Here is a 26,861-nt window from a genome sequence, read left to right as displayed (position 1 = left end):
GAGTGGAAGCGAGAGGCAGGGTTCAACAGGGGCGACGGGCTTGGAGATTAATCTTAATTTGAAGGCGAAGTGTAAAAGAAGAAGAAGAAGAAGAAGAAGAAGAAGAAGAAGAAAGTTGTGCCCGTTTTTGGTCACAGGCAGGCGAAGCTGAAACTGCGCGTGTTTTTGGTGCTTCTCAACCACTTTCTGTCGCTCTTTTTTCAACCTAGGCATTCATTCTCTCTCCGCAGTAGTCGCCCACTGTCCTGTGGCCACACAGTCCCTTTATTTTCTCTCTGGCAATCCCTGCCACTACTCTGTGATTCCACTGCCTCTCTTAAAGTACAACCGTCTCACTCTCTGTCATCACCATCTTCCAATTTTATAACTGACGCGTCACAAAGTCCCGGTCCCCGGCTCCGTCGAAGAAGAACCCCACCGCACGAGCGCAGGCACCACTGATCAGACAGACTCAGCCCGACGGTCACTCTAGAATCCCGCCGACTCTCCAAGCACCAGAAAAGCTCGTTCCTTCGTTCGCAATCTTAGTAGTAGATAATAATTACCACATATTATCCTACGATAGTCAGCATCTCACCTTGACCTGCAGAACTTTTGGGCGGGCTCAATTTTCTGCGACAAGGGAGAAACACTGGATTGCGTTCCTGGATTCTTCCTTCGCTGGCCGCACTCCGGATGCTTGGCTTTGAATCTTGCTTCGACCACCCAAGCCACTGACCATCAATCTGTCTCAACCACACACCGTGACCCCATTGACTTGGTGCCCTCTCTCGTTCTCAACTGTTAGCATTGGAGGTCTTTCAACAGGAGGAGCAACCAGCTCCTGGGTTCAGTGACAAAGATGATTCCCGATAAGTATGGCAATGAATTACTTGTCCTGCGGCGCTTTCCGGTCGGTTTAGTTGTTCTAACCGGGTTGCAGGTATGTCGGGCTAATTTTGGCCATTCTATCAACAATGGCGATAGGTACGTTCTCTGACTGCTGCATTTTGTTTCTGGCTATGAGATACTAATCGGTGCATCATCTTTAGGCACAAGTTTCGTGATCACCAAAAAGGTTCGTCGAATACCGCCGAAGGGGAGGGAAACAGATGTCATACAACGCATCGAGTCGACCAACCAACCATACTACGGATCATTGGGACTGATATCGATCGCATATAGGGTTTGATGCAAGCCTCCGAGAGGCATGGCTTTGAAGGAGAAGGGTTTCAATACTTGAAGAGCCCCGTCTGGTGGGGTGGCGTCATCACACGTACGGAACTCCCCCTTGTGCAACTGGAGAAGAATATGAGGCTGACAGAACGTGATGTGTGATAGTGGGTGTGGGAGAAATCGCCAACTTCGCCGCGTATGCGTTTGCGCCCGCTATTCTGGTCACCCCGTTGGGTGCGCTGAGTGTCTTGATCGGGTGAGGATACACTGTTGGATTGCGTTTTGGTTGAATGAGTCGCTGATGGTGGAATAGTGCCGTCTTGGGCTCCTATTTCCTCAATGAAAAACTTGGTGTTTTAGGAAAACTCGGCTGTGCGATGTGTTTGCTTGGATCTGTTGTGATTGTTCTTCACGCACCTCCGGACAAGCCAGTCGAAACAATTGAGGAGATGCTGTCCTACGCTCTCAAGCCAGGTTCGTTCCATGGCCATAATCGCAGTGTGGGCCTTTCACTGATCACTTCCAGGTTTCCTCATCTATTGCCTGGCGGTCGCGATATTCTCGACGGTCATGATCTACCGAGTGGCGCCAATGTACGGCAAAAAGAACCCTCTCATCTACATCTCGATTTGCTCCACAGTCGGCTCCGTCTCCGTCATGTCCGTCAAGGCTTTTGGTACTGCGCTGAAGCTCACGCTTCAGGGTAACAACCAATTTACTCATGCGACAACTTATGTCTTCGCCATCGTCACCGGTTTCTGCATCCTGACACAGATGAACTACTTCAACAAGGCATTGAATCAGTTTTCGACCTCGATGTAAGTGCGATACTTAGCTTGAGAGGGAGCAGGATACTAACGGGCTGAACCAGCGTTAATCCCCTCTACTATGTTACCTTTACCACCGCTACCCTGTGCGCCTCGTTCATCCTTTTCCAGGGATTCAACACCACAGATGCTATCAACACCCTCTCGCTGCTCTGTGGATTCCTAATTATTTTCGCCGGTGTATATCTCCTGAACCTTTCTCGACACGATCCCGACGGCCGCCAATTTGTCAACAGCAAGTATGATGAAGAGGGGGTGCCTACGGATGGAATCGCGAGCTTCCAGACCCGCCGGTCGATGCAGTCCCGCCGAAGCAATGAGCCTCATCGCCGAAGCTCGTCGAGCATTGCTTTTCTGAATGGGCACGGTGACCGGGAAGGCTTAATCCATTCTTACGACGTTGAGAACCAAGGAATTGGCCTGTCCGAGTTGGCCGAGGAGAGCGACGGCGAGCCAGGCCCTACCTACAAGAGAAGCCAGGATTTACGTACCTCTCAACACACCAAGCATGACGATCGATAGTTATGCTACGATCTATTGATCGGAGACTCGTTTCCGCTTTACGACAAATGTCACTGCCGTTACGTTTGCTTTGTTTTTTTCCGTTTCTGCCTTTTCATTTGTTTCTTTTGTCTTTTCTCCTTTAACTGTTCACCTACCTCTCTTCTTATAACCTTTTTTTTTTCTTGGATGCACTGTATTTCTACTTCTCCTTTTGCTCCTCCTTCCCTCCCTCTCAAAAAACAAAATGCTACAAGCAAGTTTGAATGAGTGAGACGAGCGAGGTTAGGAACAAGAGATGTCATGAATGATTTGGGTTGCAATTTGGGTTTGGCTTGATATGATGTTGGATCCTTTTGACTGGGAGAATTGCTATGGTTGATGGAACAGGAGGCGCAAAAATACCTGCGGCAAAATCAGATTTGTATATACGCATCAGGTTCGACTTTGAAATAGATTTGTGTATTTTCCTACCAGTCTCTGTTTTATCATCACTCCACCTATTATTATCCATGAAATCCATCGATTTTATTTCATTTTCCTCTTCCCCTGCTAATAGTGGTGGGGTTCCTGTTGCGGTCGAACTCTCGGCCCGCCAGCCCAGCTGGTCAGGCTATGATGTAGCAAATCGACGGTCAGCTGTCCAGCTCAGAACAACCATCTGGCCAACATCACACGCTTCTCCAGCCGTGGGGCGATTGTTATGCAGTCAATGGCACGGAGCAGCGTTCCCCTGACATCCAGTTCGAACGGGTTAGGTTAGGAAGACCAACTTGTTCCCTCCCCCCCTCACAAACTACAACCCCACACGGCGCGCGGATCGGATTACCCCAGCGAGCGCCAACATGCCCGGTTTACTACGAAAGTTGATTGTCTTCGCGGCGGTCGATGGACTCATCATCCAGCCGTATGGGAATGGACAGCGTCATAATGGAAACGGCAACGATGGCTCGTTTCTCCGGATAGATTATAAAACGAGTAAGGTCTCGTCGCTTCCTGCCTCCGCGTTGGATTTAAGTGAAAGGAAGGATTCTGGGTTGGAGACTTATGGTCTTGTTGGTGAGTATTGACTCCGTTTATGGAGTGAATATATAGAAAAATCTATTTGTTCTTGTTTTTTTCTTACTTTTATTAAGGCCTTTTATCCGTCGCGTCATACTCCTTTCTCATCTCCATCACGCAACGCCACCAAGTGGCCCAAATTCAAGGAAAGCCGGTATACACCATCACCAACGTCGCTCTTATTCCCACTTCGTCGCAGGCGGATGCCAATCGCGCTATTTCTCAAGCTAGAGAAAGCTTAGCAAATGAGGAGAACGGTGCAGGAGAAACTGCGTCGTCTTCCGAGGAAGAAGATGGCGATGATAGCAGCGTATCAGATGCAGAGACAGATGGTCCTGAACCCGAGATTGGAAGCGTGTCAGAGTCTCCAGCCCGAGAAACATCACATTCAAGAGGTCGTAGCGTTAGCAATATTGCCGAAGATGTGATCGGGAAGAAAGTTCGATTTGGTCGATTCGCTGCAAATTGGCTCTCGAGGAAGAGGCTGGGATTTCCTGGATTCGGGACTGTGGATCAAGACAATAACCCCGATGTAATTTCGGGTGAAGCATCTATGAAAGAGACTACGGGGTCTTCTCTTGGGCTTTCGAATGCCGGAGAAGGCACGGCAGAACCTGATGTGGAAGACTCATTGCCGGAAAGTGCAACGCCGTTGTCTGACCAGACTGTGGAATTATTGCCGAAGTTACTTCGGTATACGAAGCTCATCTTCTCCTCGCAGAATTTCTTCTTTGCATATGATTATGATCTGACGAGGCAGATTGGTGCTCAGGAGCCGCGCAATAGCCATCTACCTTTGCATAGATTTGTCGATCCATTGGTATGTCTCTCTGCCACTGTTGATCATGCTTATACACAGCTAACTGACATGGCTCTAGTTCTTTTGGAATAAAAACTTAATGACTCCCTTCATCGATGTGGATGCACATAACTTTGTTTTGCCGTTGATGCAGGGGTTCGTTGGACAACGAGAATTTACAGTAGCAGCAACTCCTGAAACAGAAAAACCAGCCGAGGAGCCTACAGAAGATCGTATTTTGGGTGAGAAACAGGAGGCCCAAGCAATTGATACCGACGCCCCGAAGCGCAACTTCCTGCTTACTTTGATCTCTCGACGGTCGACCCAGCGGCCTGGACTGCGGTATCTCCGCCGTGGTGTTGATGATGATGGGAATACGGCTAATACTGTGGAAACGGAGCAAATCCTCTCTGGACCTGAATGGGATCCTTCCCACAACGTCTATTCATACCTTCAAGTGCGCGGCTCTATCCCTCTTTACTTTTCTCAGTCTCCTTTTGCTTTCAAGCCGGTTCCTGTGCTTCATCATTCCGCCGAAACAAATGAGTTTGCTTTTGAAAGACATTTCCGGAATCTGAGTCGGCGGTATGGCAAGATTCAAGCAGTTTCGCTCATTGATAAACACGCTGGTGAGTTGAAGCTGGGTGAGCAATATGAGAGATACGCCGAAGCCCTAAATAAGGCTGGGGGTGTCGATGGCAGCCCTCTGCGCTTAGAATGGTTTGACTTTCACAATGAATGCCGGGGGATGAAATTTGAAAATGTGAGCCGGTTGGTAGACCGGTTGGAGACGACATTGGATGAATATGGCGACACGATTGTCAAAGATAGCACTCTTGTCCAAGGACAGAGGGGTATTATACGGACCAACTGCATGGATTGTCTAGATCGCACGGGTGTTGCGCAGTGCGCATTTGGCCAGTGGGCCTTGGAACGAGAGCTAAAGCACGAGGGTATCAATATTGACTTGGGTGGCGACTCGTCGACCCAGTGGTTCAATACGCTTTGGGCAGATAATGGAGATGCAATCTCCAAGCAATACTCCTCGACCGCTGCTCTGAAGGGAGACTATACACGAACAAGGAAGAGAGATTATCGCGGCGCGTTGAATGATCTTGGTCTCACGTTATCTCGGTACTACAACAACATTGTCAACGACTATTTCTCCCAGGCCTGCATCGATTACATGCTCGGCAATGTATCCACACAGGTGTTCCAGGAGTTTGCTATGGAGATGCAAACGGCTGACCCCGGGATATCTGTTCAGAAACTTCGTCAAAATGCCATCGAGACGAGTTGCCAGATCGTGATCAGTGACGAGTCCGAGGAGCTTCTAGGTGGCTGGACGATGCTGACACCGCAACAACCGAACACTCTGCGGACCCTGCCTTTCGAGGAGTCTGTTCTCCTCCTTACTGACGCAGCGGTTTACTGCTGCCACTTTGATTGGAACACTGACAAGGTCCTCTCGTTTGAACGGATCGATCTGCGGTCCATCTCCGGCATTAACTATGGTACCTATATCACGTCGATCCTAACGGGTCAGGTAGATGAGAGCCGCAATGTCGGCCTGGTTATCATGTATCGGGAAGGCGATGAGAATGCAGTACGGGTGAATACCCGTTCTCTACAGAGCAGTGTGACCTCGAAAGCACTGGACGAGAACGCCAGTAAAGAATGGGACATGACCTCCTGGTTCAAGGGCCCTAAGCGGCCCACGCCACGGTTCCTTGCCTTCAAAGCACTCCCACTTTCCAACTCTGCGACGAAGAGTCGGAGCCCGGGCAATGCGACCGTGAGTGAAGCAGACTGGGTCCGATCGATCTGCGAAGAGATCGAACGAGCCATGATGGCGGGTGAGGGACGACATGTGGAGAGGCTGTCGGTGATTGAAGAGACAGATATCATCTCATTGGAGGATGCGAAGAAACGTACGGGATATTTAGAGCATTTGGTTTATGATCTCAAGAAGATGGTATGGGCATGAAGATGGGGTTTGATATATATATTGTCGTTTTTGATACCACATCGTCATAATTATGACTTTACATGCCATTTTTCTGGAGATAGATCGATTACACCAAGATACGCTAATGCATGCATATTCAGAGCTATTTTCTATATATTACTACTTATTAAGGCTATCTCCTTGCTGCTAGAAGATCGATATTTATCTGTAACTCATGGTTACCATACAATGGCCAAACGCCACCTGAATCACCACTATCCCCAACTACACCACCAAATAAACGACTATAATATCCTCCAGGAATTTAAACAATATGTGATATTATCTTTCCCAGTATTAATTACAATCTGATATGCTGCAGTTTGTTCTGGTGCAGAGCGTTCCCCTCCTGCATATGTAATACGCCGTCGCCCCAAACGTCCCCCTCCTCACACCAAAAAGTCCTCCACCATCCACACGATCTTCAGTCCCATTCCAACGGGCGCACTTTGTTCGGTCGATTATTAGTATTATTATCTGCTATTTTGCTCCCTATTTTACCGACTATTACCTACTCCATAATAAAGCCATCGACAATTCCTCCTCCTTCCCCTCATCCTCCTCACACAGCACATCCAAGCTCCCTGTTAGCTTTGCGACCGTCGCCCACCACCCTGGCCAACGACCGACCGCATACGGGGGACTCTTTGCTTCCAGCTGTTCTTGAGTCTCTCTTAGTTACATGTGTGGTGTCCCACCTTTGCGCGGTCAGGGGAAATACATCTGAACCCATTCGCGATTCTTCGTGGTGATTAGTTTCTTTTTCCTTTTTCTTTTTCTTTTCTGTTTCTGGGGAAGAAGAAGAAGGTGACGAAGGGTTCCCAGTCTACGGCGGGGTTCCTCGTGCTACACCACAACCTCAACCTCCACGGGGGAAACTTCCTTTACGCACCGCACATCAAAAGGAATTCTGATTCCCCATCCTTCCACACATCCTTGTTTGCACCATGGAGTGGCAACCTCAAGATGATCAATTGAGGCTGCTTGCCTGCTGCCTCAGAGATTCTTTGAATGCCTACAATCGAAATGCTCAGAAGCAGGCTGAACAGGTAAGTTTCTTTTGTTCTTTTTTTCTCTGTAATTTTTTTTTCTACACACCATGAGGGCGCACATCGTCACCTACTCCCCCCCATTCTTACATCGTTTTTTTCTCCTCTCAATTCGAGCGATCCGTAATTCTCTTTTTCTTGTCTTTTACGGAACCAAAATGACTGACTGGTGCGATCTTTCTCTCTCGTGCCCGATAGATGCTAGTGCAAGCTACTTCCTCCCCCGATTATGTCAATTATATCACCTATCTGTTCTGCACCCCGCGAACCCCTCAGGCAGTGGGTATGGATGAGCACACATACAACATGGTCCGATTCGCGGCGGGCATGAACCTCAAGACGAAGATCCGGGTGGCCTACCCTACAATTGCCCCCGCCAGCTTGGCGTACATCCGGTCGGCGACCTTGATCGGACTCCGAGACTCGAATTTCCAGGTGCGGAGCTCTGCCGGTAGCATCATCACCGAGTTTGTTAGCCAGGCTGGTCTGTTGGCATGGCCGGAGGTTCTCCACGAGCTCCTGACGCTCGTGGGCAATGCGTCGGGCGACACCCCTCTAGTGGCCCAGGAGGCCGCGATGTCCGCCCTCGCCAAGGTCTGTGAGGACAACCGTAAGATTTTGGATAGGGACTATCAGGGACAGCGCCCTCTCGACGTCATCATCCCCAAGCTGATGGAATTCACCTCGAGTCAAAGCCCCAAGGTCCGCTCAATGGCCTTGGGCACCATCCACGTTTTCCTTCCCCACAGACCCCAGGCGTTGATCGCTTCTTTGGATCTGTTTTTGTCGCAGTTGTTCCAGCTGTCCAATGATACCAGTACCGATGTGCGCCGCACCGTGTGCCAGTCCTTCGCACAGCTCGTCGATTTCGCTCCCGAAAACCTTATCCCCCACATGGAAGGGTTGGTCAACTACATCATCGTGCAGCAGCAGAACCAGGAAGATCCCGAGCTCGCTCTCGATGCGGCTGAGTTTTGGCTCGTTGCAGGAGAGCAGCAGAAGTTGCAGCAGCCATTGGCTCCGCACATGTCCAAGATTGTTCCCGTGCTGCTGCAGAGTATGGTATACGACGAGGACGATGCCATCCGGTTGACGGGTGACAACGATGACGCCGATGTGGAGGACCGCGCTGAAGACCTGAAACCCCAGTTCGCCAAGTCGAAGTCTGATAAAATAGAGACAAAACCTAATGCACAAGCCAACGGCAATGCTCCTCCGGAAGAGGACGACGAGGACGATCTCAGCGACGGAGAGATCGAAGATTCCGAGTTCGGAGACGACCCAGAGGATGAGTGGACGTTGCGAAAGTGCTCGGCCGCCGCGTTGGATGTATTCTCGAATGTTTACCACCAGCCAATCTTCGAGGTCATTTTGCCATACCTGAAGGAGACCCTCCGCCACGATCAGTGGCCTCACCGGGAAGCTGCAGTACTCACGCTGGGTGCCGTTGCGGATGGATGCATGGATGCGGTTACACCCCACCTCTACGAACTCGTCCCCTACCTTATCTCCCTGCTGAACGACGCCCAACCCGTTGTGCGACAGATCACTTGTTGGTGTCTTGGCCGGTACTCTGAATGGGCGTCGCACTTGGTCGATCCATCGGAGAGGGTGCGCTACTTTGAGCCGATGATGGAGGGTATTCTGCGTCGCATGCTTGATGGAAACAAAAAGGTCCAGGAGGCAGCCGCCTCTGCTTTTGCCAGTTTGGAAGAGAAGTCGGACGCCAGCCTTGTTCCCTACTGCGAACCGATTCTGCGCCAGTTCGTCCAGTGTTTCGACAAGTACAAAGACCGAAACATGTACATCCTCTACGACTGTATCCAGACCCTTGCGGAATGTGTCATGGGCGAGTTGGCTGAGCCTCATCTGGTGGATATCCTCATGCCTGCTCTTATTGACCGCTACAACAAGGTGTCAGACCAGTCGCGAGAGCTGTTCCCGTTGCTGGAGTGTCTTGGATACATCGCCGCGGCGTACGGAGATGCGTTTGCGCCTTTCGCCCCTCCTCTCTTCCAAAGATGCATCAAGATCATCTACGAGAACCTGCAGGAGTACATGGCCTCTGTGAACAACCAGGCCATTGACGAGCCCGACAAGGATTTCTTGGTCACCAGTTTGGACTTGTTGAGTGCAATCATCCAGGCCATTGACCCCCAGAAGAGCGGCGAGCTGGTAGGCAACTCTCAGCCCCGGTTCTTCGACTTGCTCTGCTTCTGCATGGAGGACCCCAACTACGAGGTCCGCCAGTCGTCATACGCTTTGCTGGGTGACTGTGCCATCAACATCTTCCCCCAATTGGAGCCTTTCATCCCCAACATCATGCCGACCCTGATTAAGCAATTGGATTTGGACCTGATCCGGGACGACGAACGTCACACTGGCTTCAGTGTGCTGAACAACGCCTGCTGGTCTTGTGGTGAGATTGCGGTCAACGAGAAGGCTTCGCTGTCGCCGTATGCCGACAAGCTGTATCGTGGATTGTCCGCCATTATTACCAACGAAGAAGTCATCGACTCTGTGAACGAGAACGCCGCGATGGCCTTGGGAAGACTGGGAATCTGCTGTTCCGATCAGCTTGCACCGCACCTTGGAGAGTACGCCACCTCGTTTTTGAAGTCGATGAATAAGATTGATTTCACCCGGGAAAAGGCCTCTGCATTCCTTGGTTTCAACCAGGTGGTGATGAAGAACCCGCAAGCAATGGAGTCCACCCTGGCAGATTACTTCCAGTCCATTGCTGCTTTCCCCAGCAAGTCGCTCAGTCAAGATGACTACCGTGACATCCAGAGCTCCTTCCAACAGGTATGGTATCTTTTTTTTATCGTCCCATTTCTTTCAAACGACTAACCCCATCAACAGGTCTTGCAAGGCTACAAAAATATGATACCCAACTTTGATTCGTTCCTGTCCCAGCTTCCGCCCCCAGTTACCCAGAAACTTCGTTCTGTATATCAGGTTTAGATGAGCATTCGGTGTCTATTAATCGAGTTTGTGTTTGACAGAGTCAAGGACAAGAATTAAAAAATTCAACTCACATTTCTGGGGCGAAAGGCGCAATCAGAATTTGCATTGCATTTGCATTCTCTGCTTTTTCTGATTTCCATGGCCATTTCATTCGTTTCGTTTTCGTCTTTGTTTGATGATGACCCTGGGAGCGAAAAATTCCTCTTGCTTTCTTCCCCTTGCTGTCTGTTTCTTATTTGCTTGATGATCTTGAGGCGTGTTATTTGATTTAATTATTTTTTTTCTATCCTCTTGTGGATTCAACGATAGGTTTTTTTTTTTTTCTTTTTCTGCATGAGCTTAGAGTACGAGGGGGTAACTGCAACACCATGAGCCTGGGGCAGTATATTCAGGAGGATGATTATGGATTATATACCAGGGGAGGAAAATTTGGGAATGAAGAGGGCCAAAAAAAATGAAGAGATGCATAATGGACTCAGTGACTCATGATGGAACGAGCGATCTTGTACCATTGTTGTTTGTTTACGACAATGATGCTTTCTTTTTTCTTTTTTCTTCTTTTTTTTTTTTTAATTAGATAGACTTTTAGTAAGAGATCAAGATTCATATTTTGACATTCAATGGATATATTTAGATGATTTTATGATTATTTGGGAGGGTTAGGTTTTGTGTGGTGTTGAGGCTTTTGAGGCTTTTCCCGTTAAGTCTCTCTCCTGGCATTTGACATCCTCAACACCCAACAACTTCTCTATCTTGTCACATTCTCAATCCGCTGGCTTTTATTCGCCAAACTGATAGAATCATACATGTACGTTCGAAGAATGCCCCGCTCAGCCTCGTCCTCATTTTTGCACGATAAGAGGTCCGGCCGGCGCGAGCTACTGTGGCCTTCTCAGCCTTGCGTTTAGTGCTCGTACCACCCAGCCTTGGAATATATATGGAAACGATGCCCTGGTATCGCCAGCCTCAATTGATAACATGTTTTGCACGTTCTCTGGATTGCGTCTGCCATGGAACCATCCCAGGATGTTGGGCCACGGGCCCAGTTTCAAGGCAAGCCGTGGACTGCGATCTTCAGTCGATCTCGGTATTCAAAAGTCATCCCGTCGAAAGAAGCCAATCGTTCAGACACGATAGAATTAACACGGTATCTATGATTCTGCCATCTGATTGATGAGCGCCAACTAACCAGCATAATAGTGAGGTATCACGATCATCCCGAGACAGAGAGTCGCTCCTCGAGACAACGTCACAGAATGCTTCCGAAACAGGTGACGAGCCAATCGAGCACAACCCAAAACAACACCTAAAGGGCCTTCACATCGCTCTAATTGGTGCGGTATTCGTTCTGATCACAAATATCATTCTCACGTCCATCGCAAGCGGTTTTGCTTACTCCAAGTACAACGAAAAGGGACTTACCAGCGCCGTCGTCTACGATGGGAGTTGCTCGGTTTCCAAACGTTCTTCTATCGGATTGCATCTGTTGATTAACATCCTAAGCACGGTTGTCCTGGCTGCGAGTAATTATTGCATGCAGTGGTTGAGCGCTCCTACTCGGGAGGATGTGGATAGGGCTCACGAACGAAGGATTTGGCTGGAAATTGGGGTTCCCAGCGTTCATAATCTTTGGGTGATTGGGAAGAGACAGAAACTGCTCTGGTTTTTGCTTTTGGTATCGTCGATACCGATTCATTTACTGTTTGTCTTTCCTCCCTTTGCTAACTCTGTGAGAGCGTTGCGTTTAACCACAAGGCTATCTATAGGTATAACTCGGCTCTCTTTTCTTCGATCGCGACGACTGAGTATGGGGTTATGGTTGTGCCTAGCTCCTTCGAACCAGCCGATCTGATGACAAGCAAGAATTCGTTTGCAAACTGTTCGTCTTCTGAACTTGGGATCTCCAACGCAGATATACTGTCAGCACTGTCGAGTGGAAAATACCAGAACTTGACAAAAGAGGAGTGTGTCGATACTTATGCCGTGACATATCTCGCTGGACGTGGGACGCTAATAGTCCTCTCGAGCAATCTGACAACCGGGAATAATTCGATTCTGTATACCGGGACTGGGAATGAGGGTGCGCGTACGGGGATTATGGGGTTAACTGGCCCGTATTATCCGTATGAATGGATGTGCCACTCGCTTCCTGGCAGTTCGGCTTGCACCAAAGCCAATGTCAAAGCAGCCCTGGGGAATCTGACAGTGGTCGGTTCTCAGGCTTCGCGTCCTAACTGGGTCGTAAATGCCTATACTCCTATCGGTCGGGAGACATTTGATGCCAACCATTTCCCTCCAGTTAGTGACTGGGGAGACATCACCGCGGATATACTAACTCTAAGCAATCACCTCGAGGAATCTGGGCCAGAAACTGCCGACGAGCTTCAGAGCTATTTGGATAATGTAGCTAACTGGAAGAACGGCTCATGGGCTGCGGATGTGACGTTCCATCTGGACGGTTCTAATTGTCCTGCCGAGTTTTCAACCGCAAAGGTTTCAAGTAAAACGTATTCCTTTGATGGATGCTTGAGCCTAGAGGCAGATCAGTACTGTCAGCTGTTTTTCAGTCTGCCTTTGGCACTCGTAGTCATTGGCTGCAACGTGATCAAGGTTCTTTGCATCTTCTTTGCAGCCCGTATTGAGAGAGCGGAGACTCTCTTGACTGTTGGGGATGCGGTGTCTTCTTTCCTAACGAAACCAGATCTCACCACGAAGGGGATGTGCTGGGTGTCCCGGTCAGATATGACTCGCCTTCCTCAGCCATGGCGTCGCGGTCGGCTTTTGGAAGGCTCGTATACACCGATTCGACCGGTCGTTGAATCTATAAGATCAGATCCACAGCGCTTGCGTGGCAGGATGCAGTGGATGCAGGTACCCAGTGGGCGTCGTTGGGCAGTGACAATCATTTCGTATGTATGAGTTCCAGGGGTCAGGAAGACAAAAGTTCTGACAATACGCAGATGCTCCATTCTTCTCGTCGCCGCAGGAGTTCTCCTGGACCAAGCATTTAGCGATGATGGAATCAGACTATATGGAGGCAGTACAGACCTAGCGTATCTGTGGAAACTTGGTCTAGGAAAGGTCGATCCCAGCACGATTATCTACTCGATTGAACTGAGTTTAGTGGGATACATTCTCGTTGCCAACTTGCCGCAACTCCTTATTTCCATATCGTACTTTTTCTACAACGGCACCTTCACCAGCATGCTTTCTGCCGCTGAATACAGCCGCTACGGGATGCATCGGAAGTACCTCCGTGTCTCCTGGCCACGGGGAAAACAGCGCACGACATACTGGCTCAGCATGCCCTATCGGTACAGTATTCCTCTGCTGGTAGTCTATGCGGTGCTACACTGGCTGGTATCGCAGAGTCTGTTTTACGTCAATGTGCTCGCATACGACTTGAACCACGAGCTTACTCATTACGGAGTGACGACCGGATTGGGATATTCGCCCATTTCGATTATTTTGGCCATAATAGTCGGTGGAGTTATGCTATTGGGTCTGATAGTCATTGGGACCAAGAGGCTGAAAAGCCGGGTGCCTGTGGCTGCAGGCTGCAGTTGTGTTATCAGCGCAGCCTGCCATTCAAACGACGAGGATGCAGCCTTGAAGCCAGTAATGTGGGGAGAGATCTTGGAACAGGACGGGGCTGCAGATGATGGCAGCGAAGGCAGCAAGGCCGGACATTGCAGCTTCGCCTCCGAGGAGGTTGTCATACCATCGAAGAGGAAACAATACGCCTGACGATCGATCTAGACCCAGGGATTTGGAGACGATACTTCTTGCATTCGGGGTCAGAACCGTCCCTTAGATAGCCAGTCTGTACATTAATTACCATCCAATCTTCAACTTCCAGCTGACCACAGAATCCACGAATGAACCCTGCAAACCCATGAACGTGGACGTAAAAAGTCTTGGGTATGACAACACCAGCTAACCCATCTCAGCCCTGGCTTGACCATTTTGTATAACCAGTAAATCCCAACAAATCAAACCGCGACTTCACTTCATAAAACCAACTTTACCTCCTTCTTGTGACCTGCTCACTGGCGGGGGAAAGCCTTCCCCGGAGCCGGTCCGGCACCACGGAACCTCGGAGGCTCTATCAGCCCGGATACCGGGGGACCCAGAGGAGGGGGAATGATGGATCGTAGACACGCCGGTTTATAGTAAAGCGCGATTTGAAACCCTGAAGCTTGATTCTGGATACAGTACTAATTAGAGTCTATGGGCAAGCCATGGTCGATATGTGGAAACGGCTTGTGATATCCATAACCCTAAGTTCAACTAGAGAAACTCTTTTCCTCTCATGAACAAATGACGAATTGCCTACCCTCCCAAAGAAGGTTTGCGTTAAAATAATGATAAACCTCCATCAACTGCCGGGCGTATGTATGCATATGCTATTTTTGACTTGACAGCTGAATATCAACGATAATGGCATTATGTATGTAGACTCAGCCCCCCCGCGCTTGGACTCAAATAGCCAAGCCGATGCCCTAACTAACTGGAAGTGGATTTAGCACAGCGATATGGGCTGAGAGAACGAAAAGAAAAGAAAAAAAAAAATTAAAAACACATCTTGACAAGACCACAAAAAAGGGGTAAATTTGAAGACATTTATTATTTAATACTTATGTATTTATTCTATGTAAATGTGTATAAAAATGGCGATGGCTTACCTCATTTACGAAAAAGGCAACCAGGTCGGCTCTTCTGATAGGCTACCAGCGAATCATAAGAATTATGATTCATGACTCATCAAGAGTTATCTTTGGTTTTGAGTGACAGTATGTGGCAGTGCTTTATTTTATTTTAATTCTAATTCTATAATCTATAATTTACGGTTCTATCTGATTGATCTTTGGATAGACATCTTCAGGATACATGGATACAACGTCGCAGTGCAACTCAAGATAGCTTAATCGACTGCTGGGAGACGCTAAGACCAAACACAGCCATAAAGGACGATCAAGCAGTTCTCTGTTCCCCACCTAATAATCCTGCAGTGTGGGTGAGTCATATAAATTACAATGACGATAATCCATGATATAAGGAGTATTTTCGGAGATATTATTCTTCTTCTTTCAGTTTCTTCTAGGCTGTGTTTATCATTTGTTCTAGTTTTTTACCCCATTCTTTGATTAGGTTTCTACTATAGTAAGATGAAGAGTGACGGGCTTGTCTTGGCGTGTGTGGGTTATTTAGGTCGTTTGTCGTTTGGATATCCTTGATGGTGCTGATTTTTTTTTTATTCTATTTTGTTTTATTCTGGAAATGGTGTTTTCTTTCCACATGGCTAAACATGGAGTCCATGTGTTTTGTGCGATAGGCCATCTATTATTTATATAAAGTAGTAATAACAAAAAGTAAGCTGACCTCACTCTGATAACTTGCAACACATACACCGACACTACTGTACTAATGTATGTCCTAAATAAAGTTGAGACGGACGTCCCCTAGAAACCAAAATCCAGGCAACCAGTCTAACCGGATTAGGGGTCATCTGGCGAGAATTCGACCTTCACGCTCTCTAATTCGCCCGCACTCCCATTTCCTTCATGATCGCGGATTGGGAGTGAGAGAAAAAAACAAAAACCTTAGATCCCTGCCAAGACAATTGGTTGGGTGCGGAGAGTGGCCGGGTGGAGCTGATTGGCTGGTGTTGGGGTAGATTGACGGGACGGGAATCTCCGACGATACCGGATTTGGGATGGCGTGAGGCTAAAATCAAGTCATGGGACGGAACTCAGTCGAGGATGTGCAGGATGAGCAGGACAAGGGTTCAGGGCAAGCCGTGTAGTATGCAGGATGTGAAACGGCGATTTGAAGTATTGCTTTTGATCCGGATAGACAACCATAACCCTGGTCTTTTTCTTAGTTGGGAAAGACTGGAAAAGTATTTCCATGGTTTGTGATGAAAGTCAAGATGGAAAGACCAGGAGTTCGTGGACTCGTGCAATATCGTCATTCAAATCCCGCCTTGACATTGACATGACATCTCATGTCGTAAGGATATAGGATATAGGATGTAAAACATGCAGAAGAATCAGCATCATCGTCGCATTCCAGACTCTCAGACAACATGAAACACCTGCGTGAGGGATCAACCCTTCTTTTTCTCCCCAGAAAACGTGGCTCGAAGCTTTTGTGTCACCTCGCCAAATATGCAGTCGACAGTAATCTCATGTCTCATGGCTCATGATCTGCATGACTGAGAGGCGTGGTATATTTAGAAAATCAAGACCAGCCATGGGTTGTACGACATATTTCCAAGTCGTGACTGGATGATGATGTAGTTACTTCTTGACTTGCTGAAGGAGAGAGAGGGAGGATAAGAAATCCCACTTTCTGATTGGCCCAAGGCAGGCCATTTAATTCAGTGACTCGAATATCCAAGCTAGTCCCAAGGCAGCCAGCACAGCCCCACCAGTGGAGCCGGCCCGCAGGCTGGGGCAAGCATTTATGATTTGACAGCCCGTCTGTCACTTTACCTTACCTGACTTGGTTGTGTAGGTAGGAAGGATCGTACCCCAATCGCGATCTACGGGTTGGTTATTATTGAGTAATGTGATTTTCTTTTAGTGTGGTATCGAATTACTGCATGTAGCAGGTGGTGATAATTGCCAAGGGCTCTTTGCTTCTTTGGGAGAGCGCAAGTACGTAGTATATGTACTACGTCTGCGTACTACGGCAGAGCATGGATGTACTCCATATTCACACAAAGTACATACTTTTACACAATGGCATTAATCCTGGGCCAGATTCCCGACAGGCTGGAAAGTGCACGAGGCGCAGCGCATTGGCTGTGATACAGCAGGTATACGTCCCAACGATATCAGCATTTCCAGCCCTCCTGCAGAGTTCCTCAAGTTCTCCTCTCCGAAAGCCTATCTGAACCTCCAGTCCGTAAAAAGCCATTATTAGGAAATACTAGTAGTCTAATCATTGGGCCCCGTTGCCCCACGGCATCCTGCTCAGCCCGCCTAGATGGCCGGAAGAGGAAAGGCCACAGAAAACAAAGTTACTGGATTCGTCCACGACAACTTTTTCTCTCCTGTCAGCCTAGCCTGTTTCGGATGGGTGGGTTTATTATTAGGTCGTTTTTAGTGCAGGTGCTTGCTTATCCTCTTGATGGACCCCTGAAGAAGTTGGATGTACAAGTCCCAGCCAAGAGCCAATCATGGGTGATTGTTGCTCGAGTCCTGCATATTGCAGTTTCAACTGCTTCTCTCCTGCAAGTTCGGTTGTTATTACTGTATTCAGGCCAGGGTTGTACAGAGTTCCTTGCTCTGTAGATACGGTGGTAAAATTACACGGAATACTCCGTAGCCAGACGGTACCTTTTAACATGGATCCGAGCACAAGTTCGTTGATTCATTCCTGTCGGGTAAAGACGGACAGAGTGACTAACGGCAAATGGCAGATGCCCATAGGCTAGACCAGAGTGGAGGCGAAGGTTTTTCGAGTCCCTATGATTGGGATTGTCAAGAGCCAAGATTACCGGGACGAGGGAAAGCAGAACAAGGGCCATCCTGGCTAGTATTAAGGTTGTTGCAGTTCAGGCACCCTATCAGCTATCAGCTATCAGCTATCAGGAAAGCAGAAATGGTTTGCCTGAAAAGGCATCTGGTCTGTCTTTTTCTTGTTTTTCTCCCTTCCCTTTCTCCTTAATCTTATGTGCATGAATACCACGGAGTATGTGACACTGAGATTTGTGTGAATTAAATGGAAAGGGGGAGAATAATTGATTGACTAGCGCCTTCCCGACGGGAATACCTGCCCAATGACGATATCCATCCTCCCCTTTACTTTCTGACCAACATGACAGTCGGAACTTGACCTACAGTATGCTTTAGGGTTGAACTATCGGTAGTCTATGCTCGATAGAGGGATGCTTTGGCGTCAGGAATTATTATCCGCGCAGCAAAGCCCCAGTGGTGGTCCCGCTTTATCGAACGCAACGGACGGGACTTGGGAGATCAGGGCCGGTGAAAAGCTGTTACTACTTGGTACTAGGTGGTTACAGAACAATTTGGTTGGCGATCAAGCCTGGCCTAGAGGGGTAGTTTGGATTGACCATCAAGTCTTGTTAAATGACTCCGCGGACAGTGCCCGATGGTAGTCAACATACTCCTCCTCCTACAGAATAGATAGTCGATAGACCCCTGAATATTACTCATGCATATCCTCTAGTTCTCTCCTACTAGACTGCATACTAGACTATTCTTCCCTACTAGTACCTACTTCGTAGGCACTCTGGCTGATACTGTAATATAGATCGAAGACCCTGAAGGCCCTAGCAAAGCTAAACACCGCCACTAACCCTAACTCAACTGTGGTCCGCCTGTCAAGAATCAAGAACGGAAGAACCAACGCCTGCCTGGGCGCCGTTGGGCTTGGCTTTGGGCGAGAACCAAAGTTGGCGGCCCCCCACCCGATCAAAGAGGGCAGTTGTTGATCTGGCCTGGCATCCTTGGTTTTCTTCCAACTTTAATTGGAGAATAAAGCCTCATCCTGGTACCTTTGGATGGGGCATTCAGCATGGAGAGAACCAAGTCGATCTCATCCACGGACAGTATACTACAATGAGGTTGGACTGGAACTCTCTTCTTTACAGTACACTCTTTTTCTTTCCTTTTCTCTCTCTTCTGGCCTGTCAAATTAGACTACAGCACAGTTAGTCCGCATGGCCCAAGCACACTTTTTTACTGATTCGGGCAATTGGCGGTGCTGGCCATGTGGCCCCAGCAGAGCATTTGCATTTCTGGGATGGCCCTGGTCAGCAGCTGAACGCATGACGGGGGGTTACTGTGGGCTTTTCCCTTTTCGCTTTTATTTTATTTTATTTTTCATTTTTTAAATTTAATTTTATTATTTTATTTCCTTTTTTTTTTTAATTACTTTTTTTCTTTTCCTTCCCCCCAGACAGACGGGAGGCTCAAAATGCACCCCTCAACAGGCATAGCCATACTGTGTAATAATAATAATAATAATAATACCCATCACCACCAGACTAGACGATAAAAGTGCAGATTCTCCCCCTTTCCAACTCCCCACCCCCAATCCTCCAATACAGTCAAAATAATACAGACTGACAGACACATTCCAGAGCCCACCTGACCAGTGGCGTTCGAACGTCTCGGCAGTCCAAAGAGCCCCCCAGCATCAAATCGGGACTAGCTTGAATATTATTATTATTGTCCTTCGTCTCGCAGCCTCAGATCCCTCTTCAACGCTGCAGCTGAAAAAGACTCGCTTCCCCCCCTCCCCCTCCTCGTTGTTCTGGATGCTCGTTCTTCTTCCATTCTTCTTCTTCGCTGCAAGCTTCATATCATATCATCTCTGACCTCATCTTCTTCTATCTACAACCGTTTTCTCGTATTCTTCCCACGTGTGTTTCCCTGCTCGCTGACAGTTCCTCTCCACCTGGGACTGCCCAGAGCAGTGGTAGCTCTCCTGCATCTTAGTGAGGGGTTATTTTTGGATTCTTGACTATATACATTTTTCGCCCCCTTATTCTATATATTCTTTGCGCCGTCAGGTCAAGTCCAGCACTTTTGTTGTTGTTGACTATCTCACAAACCCTCGATATCTGGCTACCGTTATAGCCTCACTCTTCAAACACCCAATCTCTTTTCCATCATCAAACAGAACAAAATGGCCGGTCCAGGTGGTGGTCCTCCTCGCAAGAGCCACACCAAATCCAGAAACGGCTGCAAGACATGCAAGAGAAGACACATCAGATGTGATGAAAGCTTCCCACAATGGTACGTCTACTGTTGGGAAACCCACCATGCAGCGAGGCTGACCTGAATTAGCCGGAATTGCACCAAGCACAACTGTCGCTGCGACTACATGGACAGCGCCGCCGCGCACGACGGATCTTCCAAAGCACGCAAAGTCCCTGATCTCCTCATGTCGCCCGAGATTGAGGTCGAAATCAAGAATTGGGACACTACCGGCGTGCCTCCCTTCCCTGAGCTTCTGCACTGTCCGCGCAGTGGCTGGTACGGCCTTTCTCGCACTGACCTTCGCCTAATTCATCATATTATCGGTCTTTCGATCGATATTCATCGTCGCGGCTTTAGCAGCTGCACCGTCTGGGCTCAGAAGATGCCCAAGTAAGTTGGCAGTCATCGCGCGTGGGAATTTCTGGTGCTGACTGTTTTTTCTGCAGTTTTCTTGCTATCGCTTTGTCCAACGACTTCGTCATGAGTTCTATTCTTGCTTTCTCTGCTTCACACCTCGCCTGGATTACTCGAAATCAAGAAACGAAGCATCTGGCGTATCACCACAGAGGGGTTGCGATCAAGGGCTTGCACAAGGCGATTGGAAACTTTTCCAAAGACAACAGTGATGCTATCCTTGCTTCCTCCATTTTGCTCTCATGGCAAACGACTGAATGGTATGTATTTTGTTCTGGTATTGAATCGCAAATGCTGACAACATATCACAGGCAGAGTTGGGCATCCTTGCAACAGGGACTGACAACAGTAAGAAGCCCGACACTACTCCAATGAATTTGTGCTAATCAAATCAGGTCCTGGACGCGATGCATCCCATCTGGAAACAAGAGTCCGAGTTGGCGAGATTTTTGGAGAACCAAAGAGCTTTGGGATGTACAAATACCCCTATAAAGTCGGGGTACCAGTTCCGAGACGAAGATCTGGTCGAACTCGACCAAACCATTGCATCTTTGGAAAACGCACAAAAGTGTGTTTCGCATAACCATGAGCACTACCTTCGAATTGGAGAGTTGCTTCATTTTGTTCGACGTTTCCGCCAGGACCTTCCGACACAAACCCCCGAACAAGCCTTTGAGCGTATGCAACCACTGCGAAGATGGTTGTTTTGGCTTCCCCCAGCCATGCTTCGAGGCGGCGAGTCGGATATCAGCGCCCTTGCGATTCTTTCACAGTTCTTCGGAGTAGGAATTGCCCTGGATAGTCTCTTCCCTGACATGGGAGGTGCATACTTGGGACCCTTGTCCGTTGGGCCAGTGGAAGACGCCTACCGGATTATTGTCACGAGAAACACCACAGATCCATTCAACTTGGAATTACAACACGCCATGAATCTAATGGAACTGCCTCAACATCTCGTCGCCAAATATAAGGCTCGTCTTCAATGGTCGTCGCCACGGTCTTCGCTTGATCACTACTCCCCCGGTCCACCCAGCCCTTATCACCACAACTTCCAAGACTACCGCGTCGCTTCATCCTCGCCATCATCCACCTCTGCCACATACACGCCCTACACGCCCCCTCTCACCTCTCCGCCCGCCGTTACTATTGCCAACTCCCCGTTCGATGTCACCGGAGGATATGTGACGGCACCTTCACAGAACTACTACCCTCCTTCGCCTCGATTACTTTCGGAGCCTAGAGAGGAGCTGCCAGAATACCATCACCCCACTCACCACCACCAACAATCTCCCGCCTTCCAATCACCATATGTGGATGATATGCTGTGCGGGGGCCTACAACGAACAGATGGAGCGTTGGAATTGAACATGGGGCTGTATAATGAGCATCACTCCGTCCCCCTCGCGGGAATGGTTGCGCCAGAGCCCTGCTGGACCTGATGCTAAACAAAAAGAAAAAAGAAAAAACAATATATAATATTCGCCGCTTTTGACGATCTACGATCAACCAGCATTTATTTGATCTTTACTCTTGATTATGCATTTATGTCTGCGCAGTATTGGCGGATAGAAGGACTATCTCTTCTATATATTTCGATCGTTTGACCATTGGTTTATTTTTCATTCTTTCTTTGATATTTGGGAAACAGCAGTACTCTAGCAGGGATGTTAGGGCTACTTGTTTTGATACAGGCATGGGTGTTTGGTTTGATTGATACCAGGAAGCAAATTTAGCAATATACCCTTAGTGGCATTCATGGATGTTTTCGTGATCTATTCTTATACCAATTAGTTCAATTACATTGATAAATAAAGAAAATATTACTGTGTACTACTACGAATGAATATATTTAGAATCCACGCGCTGAAACAAACTACTTACTCTAGATCTACAACGCACTTAACCAACCTACTCCATACATAGCAGCACATAGCGAGTAACCACACCTACGTTAGACCAAGGCCAAGAGAACATGATGCCTTAGCACAGGTTATATTTGGCATACAATAAGAAACCGCCCCCAAGTATCATTTTATACCGGTATTATCATTGGACAACTAACCCACGTTGATATGTAGATCTAACTAAAACACCCACGCTAGTAGTTATCTTCGTCAGTCGTCACACTATCATCATAGTCATACATAATCATATGCACATTTACCGTAAACGGGGCTCCTCGTATTCGGCAGTTCCTCAAAACTGAGTTTCAAGATGGATTAAAAAAAATCAAGGATCATGGATGATCGTCTTTTTTAGTCTCTGTTGCTATCTTTAGTTCTATGTTTAGCTGTGTGTCATGTGATTGTCGTGATTGATGTGCTTGGCTTGTTTGGTTGGTTTGTTCAGGGCAGTTGAAGGCGGTGAAGACTGGCGTCACTCACGGAGACAGGCAGGATTTGTTGTTCACTTGCTTGAGCTTAGCTTAGCTTGACCTCTAGTACTTTGGTATTGATTGGGATTTGTTATCTCATTCTATTCTAACTATCTTTGATATCTATTGTCTTTACGGATAAGATAAGATAGATAGCTACTTTATCAAAATGGCAGACGGTGCTGGTTGGAGTACTATTGAATCGGACGAGGTAGCTATTCCATTCCATTCCACTTGGATAAGCCAGAGGACATATTCTAACTAGCTATCCAGGGCGTCTTCACATCCTTAATAGAGAATCTGGGGGTAAAGAATGTTCAATTTGAAGAACTCATTTCCCTGGATGCAGACACAATACGCTCATTAAGGTAAACTACCCCCTCTCTCCTCTCCCCACTTCACCCCTCACTCCAACAACACCCATACTGAACCGATGCCAGCCCCGTCTACGGCGTAATCTTCCTCTTCAAATGGACGCGCGACTCCAACCAAAACACAACCAACCCCTCCACCCCCCTCGACGGAACCTACGACCCGTCCGCCCCCGAAAACGGCGTCTTCTTCGCCGCCCAAACGATCCAAAACGCCTGCGGCACGCAAGCCATCCTCTCCATCATCCTGAATCAAGACTCCGCGGCCTCAACGCCAGTCCCCATCGAGATCGGCCCCGAGCTAAGCGGCTTCAAGGACTTCACGGCCGGGTTTCCGGCGGAGTTGCGCGGCGAGGCGCTGTCGAACTCGGAGACGGTGAGGTCGGCGCATAATGCGTTTGCGAGGGCGTCGCCGTTTGTCGATGAGACGGTGCGGGGCGCGGATGAGGAAGGTGGGGATGTTTATCATTTTATTGCGTATACGCCGGTGAATGGGGTTTTGTATGAGTTGGATGGGTTGCAGCCGCACCCGATTAGTCATGGGGCGTGTGATGTGGATTCGTTCCCGGAGAAGGTTATTGGGGTTTTGCAGAGGAGGATTGCGAGGTATCCTGAGGGAGAGACGAGGTTTAATCTCATGGCTGTCGTGAGAGATATGAGGGTGCGGGCTAGGGAGACTGGAGATGTGGAGTTGTTGGAGAGAGAGGCGAGGAAGCGTCGCGCCTGGGCATGGGAGAACACACTGCGTCGATCCAACTTTGTTGGTTTCATCGGGGAGACGTTGAAGGGGGTTGTTGGCATGAAGGATGCCCAGGGAGATGGAGCTTACAACGAATGGGTGGAAAAGGCAAAGCAGGAGACTCAGAAGAAGCTCCAGAGGCGAGGTTAATGCGCGCAGTAATTTACTGAGACACGGATCTTATGATATATGCAATTTGATTCCCTTGTCGATATTGTTAATTAATGATATCCCCAGTCGCCAGCCTCAAAACACCTTAAACAAATCAACTAACAATAAGTCTATCGGATGCTGGTCATAAAAATGAAGCTATTTACATCATAAGTCATGAGTACCGGTGAACTTGATGCCCGTGCTCAGGCACAAGGCAGCCAATGTTGAAGAAAGAAGGCAAAGTTGAAAATCCATCAGTCGTTGTCACAATCCGAATTAAACTGGCCTTTGCGAACCAGTTCGTTTTTTGGCCAACAATCTGCTGTTCAATACTCGATGATGCGAGACTTGATGTGCTCCACCATCGCAGGTGGGAGCTCGTCTTCCTTGATCAGGTTCAGAGACAAAATATCTGACCAGAAGAACAAAGCCCGATCTTGTGCATATGCGAGGTAGTCAAAGTCTTCTTCTTCGGCATCAGCATCCACTGGAGAGCTCGGCGCTATCTCCGGGCTCGAGGGGTTCGTCGCATCGTGATCTTCACCATTGGCCTTAGCTGCATCGGCTGCGATCCCTTCTTCCATTCCTGGGACCTTAGCCTGCACAATTCCCCATGCCACCCACTGGGCCGAGTTGCTCACTCGCCAGAGTCGGGTCTGCTTCATTAAATATTGAACAGCGGCTTCGTGGCTGTCTTCATGCGACTTTTCAACCTCATTCATCGACGGGGCTTGGGGGTTGGAGTCATCAAGGTCCAAAGGAGGAAGAGAGGCTATGTTCGAGGCACCGCGTACAGTTGGAGTGCTAGAAGGAGAGGTAGCTGATCGCGAGCCAAAATTAGGTCGATGGTTCAGGTAAGAGGAGATGAATCGATGTTGCTCCTCAGGTCTAGGATACCATTTGTTGTTGCAGGCCCAAGATCTTTCTGCATCATGGTAGTTATAGCACCATTCACTCTGTTTTTCGTTAGAAAATGCAGTGCGTTCAAATACTGCTAGACTCACAAAATGGTTGGCAAATTCAAAGCCCGGAGTGTTGGCCGACGCATACTCAAAGTCAATCACTACCAATTGCTTGTGCTCGTTGGCAGGCAAGAGGAGCGGAGACTCCCCGCTGGGCTCCATTCGAAGAAGGTTGCCGTATTGCGTCTGCAAAAAGTTTAGCCAGAGAAAATTATGCATTCGACAGAATACTCACATCGTTGTGAGCAAAGACAAGCTGTCGCTTGATCTCTTGCATTCCACCATTGGTGTTGACAAGCCATTGACGATAGTTGTCGACGGCTTTCCGGAACAAAGGCCACGGGACACCACAGACAAAGCCTCGTCGCCGCCAGGGCTCCGATTGCGCCTTTGTCTCGTTGTGCGAGGATTGGATTTCCTTGTCCAGCCAATTGATCACCTGCTCACAGCGATCAACCCACTTATCCCAATTCTTGAAAACCATTGGGCCTCCTTCTCTCTCGTGCTCGAGAAGATCAATGCCCTCGTGTAACTCCCTCATCCGCTTGGCAATTTGCTTGCTCGTATCGGGGATTCGCAAATCCTTGGGTGTCAAAGTGCGGGCTTCGAAGAACTCCTCAAATCGACCGTTGTTGAATGTGCCCAGCACTCGAGGACCGATGTTCTTGCGTCCCAAACGACGGAGGATCTGAAGCTCATTCTCTCGATCAATCAAGTGATCAACCTGGGGACCGTAGATTCGCAAAAGGAGCTTCCTAGAAAAGAGTTAGAAGCATTGCTTCGGCGACTTTGCAGCAATACTTACGGCGGGGGCTTCCTAGGGACCAAAGTGTAAGAACCATCTTCAGCTTTGGGGATAGGGATGTTCTTTGGAGGCGTAACGACATAGACGGCGTTTGTCAAGGCACCGCTGAGCCGAACCACCTCAACATCACCCGCAATATCCATGGGGACCTTTCGCCAGCCCTTGAGCCGCATGGTGTGCGCAAGGCGAAGGATTTCGCTCTTGAATACCAACCAGTTCTCTCGGTCCTTGGCCCGCGCTTTATTCACGCCTTCCTCGTCATCCTCATCCGCGGCACCTCCTGTGTATGCGAGAGTTTTGGAGTTATCCAAAGCTGCATCAACACTAGGCGCGGCAGCCTCAGGATCTAAGTAGTCCGATTCGGAGGCAGAGCCCCTGCGCAAGCCCTTAACGTGGCGTCGACGTGGTCGACGAGGTTGAACACCCGCAACACCATCCTCGTAGCGAGAAGTGGCATACTGAAGAAGGATCTTCTCGAGTTTATCAAGGGCAACCGGACTGTCGGACCCCTGGGAGGTAGTCGGATCTAAGGGGGTACCGTAATCATCATAGTCGTCGTCCCCATCACTTACGGCACCATCGGTTTGGGAGAGGGAAGATGGTCTAAAGTTGCGAGTCTTCTGCTTGGTCTTTTCCCGTTGGAGCCACTCATACACCTGGTTGAAAAGACTATTCTGAGGATCTTCTTCGGTGGGCTTCTTGATTTGATCTTTGTCATCCGGATACCCAGATTCTGGCTTAGCATTGGGAGTCTGGTTGTCCGGCAATAGAGTCGACGGTGGCCGTGCCGTCACCTTCTTCCCCACCGGAGCGCGATATTGTTTCCCATCACCATTGGAAGTCCCATTCCCGTTGGTTTGTAGGCCCTTTTGGTAGGAAGGAAGGTTCAGACCGGTTCCCGAAATGGGTTGAATTCCTTCAACAGTTGTCAGTGACAT

The 26,861-nt window shown here is 48.6% G+C and overlaps 7 protein-coding genes across 7 annotated transcripts; 6 read left to right on the top strand and 1 right to left on the bottom strand.

The window, feature by feature from the left end:
- The first annotated feature begins 859 nt into the window (after window positions 1–859).
- On the top strand, window positions 860–2,619 carry ASPWEDRAFT_479602 (DUF803 domain membrane protein). Its single transcript, XM_040837036.1, has 7 exons — window positions 860–966; window positions 1,032–1,057; window positions 1,165–1,255; window positions 1,321–1,411; window positions 1,469–1,629; window positions 1,682–1,973; window positions 2,027–2,619. Exons 1-7 carry the CDS (start codon window positions 957–959, stop codon window positions 2,502–2,504), a joined length of 1,149 nt encoding a protein of 382 aa, XP_040688513.1. The 5' UTR covers window positions 860–956; the 3' UTR covers window positions 2,505–2,619.
- A 507-nt stretch (window positions 2,620–3,126) lies between these two features.
- ASPWEDRAFT_132536 (SacI domain protein) lies at window positions 3,127–6,485 on the top strand. Its single transcript, XM_040829290.1, has 3 exons — window positions 3,127–3,542; window positions 3,620–4,365; window positions 4,424–6,485. The coding sequence occupies exons 1-3, from the start codon at window positions 3,329–3,331 to the stop codon at window positions 6,329–6,331; spliced, it is 2,868 nt and encodes a 955-aa protein (XP_040688512.1). The 5' UTR covers window positions 3,127–3,328; the 3' UTR covers window positions 6,332–6,485.
- Window positions 6,486–7,192: 707 nt separating this feature from the next.
- Window positions 7,193–10,835, top strand: ASPWEDRAFT_479428 (putative importin beta-2 subunit). Its single transcript, XM_040837032.1, has 3 exons — window positions 7,193–7,401; window positions 7,600–10,206; window positions 10,264–10,835. The coding sequence occupies exons 1-3, from the start codon at window positions 7,300–7,302 to the stop codon at window positions 10,363–10,365; spliced, it is 2,811 nt and encodes a 936-aa protein (XP_040688511.1). The 5' UTR covers window positions 7,193–7,299; the 3' UTR covers window positions 10,366–10,835.
- Window positions 10,836–12,131: 1,296 nt separating this feature from the next.
- On the top strand, window positions 12,132–14,302 carry ASPWEDRAFT_39931 (uncharacterized protein). Its single transcript, XM_040835214.1, has 2 exons — window positions 12,132–13,277; window positions 13,329–14,302. The coding sequence occupies exons 1-2, from the start codon at window positions 12,184–12,186 to the stop codon at window positions 14,113–14,115; spliced, it is 1,881 nt and encodes a 626-aa protein (XP_040688510.1). The 5' UTR covers window positions 12,132–12,183; the 3' UTR covers window positions 14,116–14,302.
- A 5,729-nt stretch (window positions 14,303–20,031) lies between these two features.
- ASPWEDRAFT_171669 (putative C6 transcription factor RosA-like) lies at window positions 20,032–21,958 on the top strand (the record flags this gene model as incomplete). The annotated part of the gene is made up of 5 exons (XM_040830822.1): window positions 20,032–20,141; window positions 20,193–20,495; window positions 20,552–20,779; window positions 20,831–20,867; window positions 20,915–21,958. 5 exons carry the CDS (start codon window positions 20,032–20,034, stop codon window positions 21,956–21,958), a joined length of 1,722 nt encoding a protein of 573 aa, XP_040688509.1.
- A 1,104-nt stretch (window positions 21,959–23,062) lies between these two features.
- ASPWEDRAFT_182969 (putative 26S proteasome-associated ubiquitin C-terminal hydrolase) lies at window positions 23,063–24,153 on the top strand (the record flags this gene model as incomplete). The annotated part of the gene is made up of 3 exons (XM_040831962.1): window positions 23,063–23,104; window positions 23,167–23,261; window positions 23,334–24,153. 3 exons carry the CDS (start codon window positions 23,063–23,065, stop codon window positions 24,151–24,153), a joined length of 957 nt encoding a protein of 318 aa, XP_040688508.1.
- A 329-nt stretch (window positions 24,154–24,482) lies between these two features.
- Window positions 24,483–26,861, bottom strand: ASPWEDRAFT_171667 (putative choline kinase; the record flags this gene model as incomplete). Its single annotated transcript, XM_040830821.1, has 4 exons — window positions 24,483–25,112; window positions 25,161–25,304; window positions 25,354–25,873; window positions 25,924–26,861. 4 exons carry the CDS (start codon window positions 26,859–26,861, stop codon window positions 24,483–24,485), a joined length of 2,232 nt encoding a protein of 743 aa, XP_040688507.1.

Source organism: Aspergillus wentii (assembly GCF_001890725.1).
Source record: "Aspergillus wentii DTO 134E9 unplaced genomic scaffold ASPWEscaffold_4, whole genome shotgun sequence".
Lineage (NCBI taxonomy): Eukaryota > Fungi > Ascomycota > Eurotiomycetes > Eurotiales > Aspergillaceae > Aspergillus > Aspergillus wentii.
The sequence above is the reverse complement of the archived record's forward strand: the minus strand, read 5'-3'. Positions and strand labels throughout refer to the sequence as shown.